The 11,600-nt window shown below is 41.2% G+C and overlaps 1 protein-coding gene across 1 annotated transcript; it reads left to right on the top strand.

The window, feature by feature from the left end:
- Window positions 1–455: 455 nt before the first annotated feature.
- On the top strand, window positions 456–5,236 carry trhra (thyrotropin-releasing hormone receptor a). The gene is made up of 2 exons (XM_029503743.1): window positions 456–1,262; window positions 4,796–5,236. The coding sequence occupies exons 1-2, from the start codon at window positions 456–458 to the stop codon at window positions 5,234–5,236; spliced, it is 1,248 nt and encodes a 415-aa protein (XP_029359603.1).
- The last annotated feature ends 6,364 nt before the right edge of the window (window positions 5,237–11,600 follow it).

The following is an 11,600-nucleotide window of genomic DNA, read 5'->3' as shown; positions in this document are numbered from 1 at the left end:
TTGTGTGTCAGTGTGTGTGACTTGACAGTGAGCTGAGCATGAGGCTGGGGAGCAGAGAGGCAGAGGCTCTGCGGGAAGCTGAGCAGTGAGACAGGAGCAGGGCACGAAGCAGCTGCAACACATCCTCTCTCTGCAAACTTCAAACAGCCTCCCTTCACGCCCTCTCTTTCTTTCTTTCTTTCTTTTTCTTGCTTGTATGGAAACGGTGCGCTGGAGTTTCATTTGATGGCCATGAAGCTTTAGAAATGGGATTTCATGGAGAAGAAAAGACAGGTGGACTGGATTATCTCTTGAAATGAAGTTATTGGAGGATCTATGAGACGGGTTCCTGTTGGAATTTGGACGCCGGGACCCTGTTGTTTATTTTTATTTTGTTACAATTATTATTAATCCTTGGTGTTAATTCTTTTGAATGCCTGGTGTAATTTTTACAAAAGCACCAGCCTCTCTCTGCTATGGAAAACCTCACCATGGGTAACATGACTGTGGAGAATGACACGGCGGGGCAGGACAATCACACTATGGATGTTTGGACTGACTACACTGTTGAATACAAAGCGGTCAGTGTGTTTCTGGTGTCCCTCATATGCGGGGTGGGGATCGTGGGCAACGTGATGGTGATCCTGGTGGTCCTGACCACCAAACACATGAGGACCCCCACCAACTGTTACCTGGTGAGCCTGGCCGCGGCCGACCTGATGGTCCTGACGGCCGCCGGGCTGCCCAACATCACCGACGCCCTGTGCGGTCAGTGGGTGTACGGCTACGCCGGCTGCCTGGGGATCACCTACTTCCAATACCTTGGCATCAACGCGTCCTCCTGCTCCATCACCGCCTTCACCGTGGAGCGCTACATCGCCATCTGCCACCCCATCAAGGCGCAGTTCCTGTGCACTTTGTCCAGGGCGAAGAAGATCATCATGTTGGTGTGGGCGCTCACCTCCGTCTACTGCGTCATGTGGCTCTTCCTTTCGGACACCACAAAGTTGGTGTACGCCAACGTGGTGCGCCTCAGCTGCGCCTACAAGGTGTCCAGGAGCCACTACTTGCCCATTTACTTCACGGACTTCGCGGTATTTTACGTGCTTCCCCTCATGCTGGCCACGGTCCTGTACGGGCTGATCGCCAGGATCCTGTTCCTGAACCCGCTGCCCGCAGATCCCAAGGAGAGCACCAAGAAGTGGAAGAAAGAGACGAGCCAGGGGGGAAGGATGGTGAGCGCCAGCTCCTCCTGCAGCACCACGGCCGCCTCCCGCAGACAGGTGGGCCCCGTCGCAGCCACAGTGTCGGTGTGTGTGAGGTCCAGCTGGACATCGGAGACGGCATGAGGGAAGCCATTCAGCTCCACAAAAGTGGGGGAGTGCTTTGGTCCTCGATCCTGATAAAAGTGACCTCATTGGGCCCATGTTAATGACAAAAATATTGATTTTAACCTATAAAGTGAAGATTTAATCGATGCTTGACTGTTTGTGGTCTCAAAGATCACAGACCCAGACCAGGAAAAACTACTTTTCCCATTTAAAATACTATGCTTTTCTTCTCCCCTGATATAATTTAGTCTGTGTGCAGTTAACTTATTACATGTTAAGTATTACATGTGTATTAGATCAGTGACCCTTTCCCAACAACCCAAGTTCGCACATTTGATGAAGGTGACAAACACAGAAATGAACAAAGCATTGTTATTACACCACACAAGGAAATATTATAGTTTATGGAGCTTAATTTAGCTTATTATAGTTTGTGGATACATAATCATGTTGTGAAATAGTAACTCACCAAGAAATGCAAAGATCCATTTAATTTTCCATGGAGACACCCTAGTTTTAGTTGCAAAAACACCATTAACCAGCTGAGATCAGTGAGAACCCAAACAGAAGCATGTTGGTCTAATGAAACATGCCATCAAAAGAAAGAATTCTCATTAAATCAGGTAAATCCATGAAGTATAATCATATCACAACTTTTCACTGTCTGACCTGGTGACCCAGTGAGCTGTATTATATGAAAGTATTGGCTTATTGTCCATATTTGATAAAAAAAAAAAAAAAGGGGGGGGGGGGGGTCCATTCAGTTAATGCATAAACTCATCTCATCATACCATTACCTATACTGTTTATCTGTCAGGGCCGTGGGAGGTGCAGGAGCCAGTCCCAACTAATGTTTAGAGTGAGGGTGGGGTTCACCGTGGACAGATCACCAGTCCATCGCAGGGCCAACATATAGCTACAGACATACAGAGACAACCACTCACACTACGTGTAGACACACTTTCCACTTTTTCACGTCAAAAAGTTATAGTTCAACTTGCAATAAACGAGGATGCTAAGGATGATGGGCTGTTCTTGGAATCAAGTTGGTTTCATATTGAAGTTAATGTTACATCACAGAGGTCCTTCATTTTGCTTTGTTTTTATTCATGTGCATGTGTGAGCGTCAAAGTCAGTTTAAAATAAAAATGCCATTGCATCATCACACCTAAATTCCAACTTTCCTATATAAGACCATATAGACACACTTTTGCGGCGACATCTTCCTTTTGTTAAAAAACAAAACAAAGCAAAGCAAAACTTCTTTAACAAAAGTAACACAAAGGCACACACACTGACACAGACAGGTACATAGCAGAGACAGATGTTTGTTTATCAGATCAAGGGAAGAAGCCCTGGAATGACGGGGGGTGCGGTACCCTGAGGCGGCTCCATGCTCCATTGGATAGTATAATCAGTTAACCCCAACTCAAATAGGCTTTTGGCTTTGTCTCAGTCAGCATGGCTTAAATTTTAGCTTTTACCCACAATAACACTATCCCACATGTACTCCAGTGGTCTGCATACACAATGTGAATAAAAGTAACAACCCGTACCGTCCAGCCCATCACTTTTCCAACGACAATTAAGGACTTTTAAACTCACCTCACTGGTGCTAAAACAATAGAATATAGATAAATATAGGTTTGATCGCATACAGGTCACGCACCAGGATGATCATCCTCATTGGAGACCAAGCAAAAGCCCAACAATAAACACTGACTAACTTGTAGGGTCGGCAGGTCTCTCTGGCTAGGTTGCTGAGGTGTCCTCTCACAACATCCAGAAAAGCTGTAAAGGTGTGAAAAAGTTGTAATGACCAGTGGAAATGTATTCTCAATTGTAAAGAATACTTTTTATGAATCAACTCTTTCTTAGTAAATATTCATTTATTGTTCTGTTACATTAAAAAAAACAACAACAACAACAACAACAAAAAAACAAAACAAAAATATGGGCAAATTATAGCAAAATCTATGTCTAGACTGACCAGTATTAGATGTTTGCATCTGGCTTCAATTTTACCTTCCCTGCTAGTCGTTTGTGCCCAAAAGTTGGGATGCGTTCAACAATACTTAGTTGTTACTCAGTTATATACGCAATGTAAATAAGATGGCTCATATTTGAGTGTTTGATATGAATATTTGATCATGTAATACTGTCATGGAAGTGATTTGTCCTGAGAAGATTATAATGCGATCTAACCAGCTGACAGTCAGTGTTCCCTGCGCCCTGCCCTTTCTTAATAACTGTGCTTGCAAACATTTCGGGTTTCTCCAAAATAGAGCAGCTCAATGAATATTCAATGTAGAAGGGCTTCCTCTTCAATCGCAGCATCAATATTTGTGTGGCGTTGTGATAGCACCATGTTAATCTAGTCAAACATACTCAAGTTGACTCAAGTGAGTCAAGTGTTCAGGTGGGGATGCAGCTGTGCTCACAGACAAGACATGTTTGGTTAAACGAGACTGGGTCAAAACCTGGAATATTTGCACTTGTGTCAGCTGCTCTTTACTCTGTGTCCTCTCCTCTCCTACTTTCTGTGCCACGTAGCGTTTAATAGAGCTGTTCCCATCCAAAGGTTTTTCTCTAACTGTTGTCAGGCAATGGAGCATGTATGTGACAGTGACAGGCAGCCCATTAAGACCACACATAAAGGAGCAGTTACTTCTCAGCTGCTGCTCCATATGCTGCCGAACTACTGTTGTTAGAACTGTACTGTTGTCTTACAAAATGATTTCATGCACATACACAAAATATATTCAAGTAAAAGGCCAAAGGAAAGTTAAAAGGTCATTTACATCAGCTGCTGTGCGTCGAAGAAATATGCTTGTGGAGGGGAAGCCTGACTTCCCTGAAAATGTCATTACTGTTGCAACACAAAAGTGCTAAATTGGTAGAATATCCTCCTTCAGTAGTGTCAGTGCAAACCACCTGCAGCAGGACCTTTCAAAAAACAAATGATTTCTCAAGTCCTAGCATTTAAAGGATTGGTTATCATGATTCTCTTTATAATGATCACTTCTAATTCTTAAGATTTTGTTTTGATGAAGAAATTGGCCTTCTTAAATCATGCAATGAGTAACTTTGATCTGATTTCATGCTGCATATGGTGGCAAATGTCTAAGTTTGCACAAAGCAGTATGGGGCAGAGTGAAAAGGGAGAAACTAGCTGCGTGGAGCCTTTCAACAGCAACTTTTCATCGAACAGCTGCTGCTCCCTGCAATATTTAAATCGCCGTCAAAATAACTGGGAAGGACCATGTTGACTGGCAGGGACTCAGCGCTAACATCTAGGACAGCACATCGTTTTCACAATAGGAACTTCTTGTTGCATCAGTTGAATGTTGATAATATAAAGCGGAAGCATCACAAAGTGTCCACTGAAATTCGTGGTAACATTATGGCTTTGGTATTGTGTATGCTGGCACTATATGGTCATTGTGCACGATTTGATTTTTCACCTCAAAATTGAACTTTACCAGGTGACCAAGATGCTGGCTGTGGTGGTGATTCTCTTTGCCTTACTGTGGATGCCCTATCGAACCTTAGTGGTGGTCAACTCCTTCCTGAAGAAGGCCTACCTGGACACCTGGTTCCTGCTCTTCTGCCGTCTCTGCATCTATTTGAACAGTGCCATTAACCCCGTCATCTACAACGCCATGTCCCAGAAGTTCCGTGCTGCTTTTAAGAAGCTTTGTCACTGTGGCCCTGAGCGCATGGAAAAGCCGGCTTCTTACAGTGTGGCGCTCACCTATAGCGTCATCAAGGAGACATCCAATGGGGAAAGTCCTGACCATTTCACGACGGAAATGGACGAGCTAAACGCGCCAACGGATCAATACCTACCTGCCAGCATCCTGCCCAGAACCAAGAGGACGTCGTATGAGCAGCCTTCCCTGTCTGGAAGTGATGTCAAAGCCTGACTAAAAACTCACCATTGTAAATTTGAGAGAATTTTCAATTAAAAGTACAGAAATCTCCAATTCAGTTTTTATGAGGCGTTCTCTCTCAGAAGTGTTTCATTTGATGAACAGATCTCTGCCAGACAGATGCAGTGATGATTAACTCTCCAAATGATCACCACTGTATCATCACTGAAGAGGGCGGAAGAAAATCCAGTTCATGTGGAGTGCAGGATGCGATGTCCAAACCTAACTATTATATGGGATTATACAGGACAACTTTATAATAAATGTCAACCCTGAACATTAAAGGAAAGACTTGGATGAGAGCAGTTGTCATCACGTTTCTTCAGCAGTTTGATGATAGATTTTGATTTAAAACAGACAGCCTTCTCGTCTTCTCTTCCTCTTAACTAAACATAACCAGATTCTGTCAAATCTGAAGTGAGTCATTTAGGGCCAGGTGATTTTAATGTTTGAGACAAAATTAATATAAGTTCTTACTTTGGCAGTTTCAAATTCTTTAGAGTACCGGGCAGGAAATGAAAGGATAAGCAGATAGTATGCTAAGTACACAAAGACGTACTAGTATAATTCAAGCTTGGCAGCTATTTGGGAAGGGGCTATCTGTTTCAAATCCCAGTAATGCTTTGTTACTGTTGAGAGTGACATGCGGATTTACTCGATGGCTGACATGAGTTTTGGTCACTGTGTGTTTGACCGAGACTGGGAATTTGGGGAAACATTTAGTGGTTAGGAAGAAAACGTGACAATTCCAAAGTTGTCTCATTTACATTTTGTATTGTCTCAGCTCCTTGGTGAGCATAATCTCTAGGGTTGCATTTAGAAATCAGAAATCAGGAATAGGTTAACGGAGCTAATAATAGTGAGTAATACGGTCAGACTGGAGGCTGCCCTGTTGAAATACAATGAACTATTTCACATGAGGGATTTACAGTACAGTCAGTTAATGACTTGTTTTGACCACAATGGTTTTGACTGTTTCAAAAGAATTTTTTTTGTTTATGTTGGGATTTTGGCTCTCATTGTAATTTTTCATTCGCATTTAAAAATTTCGGTGTTAATCAAGGACATTTTCTGTGATCGCTGTTGATATTGTTTACATCACCCAGTCCGAAAATATCCCAACCAACCCAGTCGTACGCAGGGTCTTCCAGATAATTTATGGTAATTTTTTTTCCTCTTTTGCCCATAAACCTCCCCTAAACCAACAGAAGCCATGTAATCTAAAAGAACCCAAATGCGTGACACTGTGACATTTTAATCCCAGTCCCACAGACAAAAGCTCATAGAAGGAATTACGTGGCCTTTTTTAAAAAGGTCAAAGCAAAGAAAGGGACATATTATAACACAACATTAGCTCGCTCGAGAACCTCCTGTGTTATTTTAAAAATCACCTGAACACTAATGATTTCTGCAGGGATTTAAGTCTTAGCAGTGACAGACACACCACGGCCTTATGCGGCTTTTGTCACTGTGAAGATGGGTCACTGTGGACTCTGAGGAGCCTCTCAAAGCCTACCAGCCAACAATAAAGAGAAAAATGTGTGACCGTAATGTACAGACAGAGGCTGTTCATTGAAGGGTCAAATTGCTGTCATGGCAGTAATTCACTGATATTGGTGGAGACTGCAGAGTGAAGCACTTCTATGTTATTTATCTGCTCCGGCAAACCCACAGAGCAATGACAGAGTGTGTAAATAGATCACGGCAAAGTGCCATACTCTAGATGGCTTAATTCAATATGTATATAGCACAACCTGCTATTAAAAAGAATTTTTCTGCTGTTCATTTGGGCTACGTGTATGTGTAAATTGAAGAGCACTCAGAATTAATGAATATTGAGCAAACTCAATGAAAGAAACCTGTTTCATTCCTAACAGATGGCCTTTTTGTCTATATTGTAAAGTTGGCAGGGGCCGATTGTGTGGTGCCACGTGAAATTAATTCAATATTGTGTTTTCAACATATGTGTCAGCAAGAGCATTTTTAAAATAATGGCTTATTTGACCCACAGTTCCATCTGTGTGTTTTCTCTCATTTCAGTCCATACAGTGGAAGCTAATAATCTATCTTGTGGAACTGCTGAAAAAATATATTTGTTTGTTGATATGGTTTTGTAACATACAATAACTCTGATTTCTGCAATTTTATTCATGTCTACCTTTGTTCTTGCTGAGACGGTTTTCATTTTCTGGGGGAACTGCCACGTTGTTGCGACGGAGGTGTTTTCTGTTTCTGCACAGCATGCTGTCTCCAGCATGAGCACAAGCTTTTGTGTAAAGTTGTGAACATAAAGATGACAAAACCTGATACCTGATGTATTCCCATCTGAGGCCATGCTTATGCACCTTTACGTCTCCAGGTAGCATTTTGCTGATCTTGCTGTGTGATGGATTGTTTGGTATTTTGTATTGTTCTTTGTCTAAAATAAACACAGTAATTCCACTCCCTTATGGATGGTGCATTATTACTGCATCTTAATGCTCACGTTTGCAGCCCTTAACAGCTCCGCCACTCACCAACGCTGATCTACTAAACTGCAGCTATTGAATAAATCGTCTCATTTGCAATGCTGCCATGAATCAGACGCAGGCAGCTTCTGTTTGAGGAATGGCCACTCAGAGGACATCAATCAGATGGGTTGATGATATTGTTGTGTTACTCATCATGCGGCAATGGTTTGCTTCGACGTAAATTCGTCATACTGAAGTTATCAGAGGTGACTGCTCTTAAAATCAACATATGACAACCCCACGCAATTAATGTTCAACTGCTGTCAGTTAATTTCACTCTGAAGTGCCGAGTCATCAGTCCCTCCATTTGGTTAAGTTGACAATACTAGCACTAGTTTGTATATATTATAGTCATTAGACACACAGTGCTATGGAGCTGGAAGGAAATTAATACAGTTGTAAGAGTTTGTCAGCTGTTTGAGCATCAGCCTGCAATTAAATGCCTCATCTAGATTTTTCAAGGTGTCACCTGAATATTCTTTGTGGCCACGGTTAGTGTAATAATGGTCGTGGCTTAGTTAGATTTGGGCCTAAAAGCTAGAGCTTGTGTTTTGGGTTGATTAAAAATCCGTCCTTGACATAAGACAATGTTTGTCATGTTTACGATACTAATGTGGTTATGTGGTCTGTCGGAAAAAAAAAGAGAAAACAAAAATGAAACACCTTTACATGAGAACAAAAAGACCGCTCTGCTTTGGCATGTCGCTCATTTTCCTGAGACCCATCTTCAGAAAAACATGTAAAAGCTCTGTGAAGCTGCACTAATGCAATCCAGGCTCATAGAGCTGGGTCTACTTTCTCAGTCTTGTTTCTGTCACATATTGTGTTGCATGTCATTAACAGCGTGAGCACTTTTCCATCTACGGCTGCATATACAGACATTTGTTTTGATTTTGGCAAACTTGTGACGTTTGAGCAGGAAAATTATGTCAGTTTGATAACGTATGCTGCTCACCCACCCATTCTGTTTCAGCCTGGCTGAGTTCCCCCTCTTTGCCACGAGGTCCGTATTCAGCTGGAACATTTCCCGTTCACATTTCTGCCTTCATATTGAAATTCAAAGGTGATTTTACTTATGGTACTGTGATTATCACTTCCGTTCAGAAAGAAGCATTTCTCAAGCAGATTTATAGATTTCTACACAAAGCTTGCTCCTTTGACCTTTAAGTAAATGGTTTATAAGATGTGGTTTGTATTGTAGTCTGTAAAAAAAGGTTTAAGAAGAAATAAAGAATGAATCCCTTTGAGAATCAGATGAGCATGGCTATGCTATGAAGTATAATGTGCTAAATGAACACTCATTATTATGTGTTTAATTCAACGTTGTTGAAACGCATTGTGATTATGTATCCAATTAATTTGACAGCCACACTTTTCATGAACAACTTAACCATCTGTTGCATATCGACTCACCATATGCGAACAAAAATCCTTCAAGCAGACATGAAAGCCAGTGATACAAAAAAAATAAAGTCACTGGCCAGGAAATGTTGAGATTGCTTTGGCAAAGAGACAGAGATCCGAATGTGTGAAAATGAACCAGTGAACAGGGCTTAAGTGGTTGAAAGGGCGGAAAATCCGAATAAAAGCCTCAGCAGTGGGAAGCTGCACCAAAATGGCCCTGGCTCTATGACGATCATTTGTTTGCGTGGTTCCGCCTCCTGGTCCTATTTTGTTTGCAGTGATGTACATTTTTTCTGCTCATTTTGATGATGAGGAACAAGACGGGAAATGATCATTTGCCAGGAGAAGGCCGACAGATTTGCATGAGCAATGAACAGCACTGTGATAATGGACATTTTCCTCCCATAGAGGATTCCAGCCAATGACTATGACAACAAATCACGGCTTTTATTGTGTTTTTCATTCATTTACATCATTTACATGCTTGCATGCAAATTATTCAGCTGTTCTCCGTGTAATTAGTCTTGGATTGGGAAGATTATATCGCGGTTGAACAGTTCCACGCTGCATATCTGTGGTTTTCCGCTTTTACTGTTGCATGGAGCAACACAGTTGACAAAATGTTACTTTTATCTCAGAATGTAAATGCAATGTCATTCAACCTAGGTCAAATCATGATGTTCATACATTTGAGGAGAACTGAAAAACCACAGCTGACATTTACCGCAACATCAATCTGTTAATATTTAATGGTCAGACAACCCAGGGGCAATTATCAACACAATCCAAGTCAATAAAGAAATCAATTTTTCCTTGACATTGTTTTTTTAATATAGTTGTTGGGAATGTTAGGCTCTGCAGAACAATCATTCACACTTGACTTGAAGCAGCACATTAAATTTCCTTTAGGATGAGGTATTGAGCCCTGGTGTAAAAGCAGAGGAAACAGCCATAGCTAGATTGATCGGTTTCTTAACATGTTGCTTGCTCATCATTTCACCTTTAATTCTTTTCTCTGGTCTTCCCCTGTTCTGTTCTTTGTCAATTACTGGATGAATGTTTTATTTCTAGTCTGAGCAGCATCGAATAAATGTTTCTCTATGTGGCCACCGAGACAAGTGTTTAGGTTTAGGTATATTCTCACCACTCAGCCCACTGCTTTTTGGGTAACATTTTTACCAACAGCATATCAAAACCATGATCATTTTCAGCTACTAATATTGTGGGGAAAAGGAATGACACCCTTAGTGTGTGTTAATCCAAAAATATCATTTCTTATTGTCAGTGCTGCTTCCATCCTAACATCAGGGGTAAGCAGGTTGTGGCAGGTCACGACATCGGGGAGATTTTTGTTTTTCTTCTTGCATAATTAGTTCAGACACATGAACTCTTTTCACTGAAAAAGAAAAACAGAAAGAAAGAAAGGTAATTAAGTTATTTAAAAATAGTAATATTCAGTATTTGCACACTGCAGTCTGCATGGAGAAACATGTAGAGGGCTCCTGAAGTAAGAAAACCATGATCTTATTTGTACTACATGTAAATTAAAATCTATTTTTAAATCCTCATAAAGTAAACAAAAATTCTATAAGCACATTTGTAATCATTGCGATTCCAGTAGACTGAGAGCAAGCCATCTGCGTCTCTTTTTTGTTTTATCTTGTTTTCAGAAAATCTTCCTGGTGAGACTTTGGCCAATCAGAGGTCCGTGGAGAGAGAGAGGGAGAGACAGCGAATATTCCTACAGACATTTCTCCACATGCAGATGAATACAGGTGGTGTTGCTGAAGCTTGTGCGGAGCAGCAATGTTGGATGGTGCCAATGGTTTAGCTCTCTGCTAAGTGCAGCTGTGTTGCATCATGGACACATTAAGGACGGCTGTGGGGAGAGAGCAGCAGGATGGTGACTCGAATTTCCAAATATTCCTTTGAAGATTTCTAACAAAAAAAAAAAAAGTCAACAGTTGCGGGGGTCCAAGATAATGACCTGTTAAATTAGTTGTTGGTTCATTCTGCCAAACCAATAGTCGCACCAGTGTCACTTACCATTTGGCTGAAAAGAACAAACCTGATGGGATTATGTGCTCACCTTTTGTTATTGCTCTGGCCTGCTCATGCTTAATCAAGATTGTTGATTAGAGAAAGAGGGTTATTCTGTGATCACAATGATAAAATGATGAGAGCTGCAAAAGGTTTAAGTACAATATTTGAAAATATTTATTAAATGTATAATGACCAGTACAACTCCCCCAACAATAAGCTGCAAAAATATATACACATGTTTTATCTGTAGTTTGTCAACATTTTAGACATTAGGGATTTTCAGACACAATAATACTTCTTCCAAACATTTTCATGCTGCATAATGGGAAATTCAAGTTATTTGAGAGTCCCATTTCGTGTGCTGGAAAAAAGGGCAAAAGCTTTTAGTTAAAGCCATAATA

The sequence above is a fragment of the Echeneis naucrates genome, chromosome 6 (assembly GCF_900963305.1).
Source record: "Echeneis naucrates chromosome 6, fEcheNa1.1, whole genome shotgun sequence".
Taxonomy (NCBI): Eukaryota; Metazoa; Chordata; class Actinopteri; order Carangiformes; family Echeneidae; genus Echeneis; species Echeneis naucrates.
The sequence above is the reverse complement of the archived record's forward strand: the minus strand, read 5'-3'. Positions and strand labels throughout refer to the sequence as shown.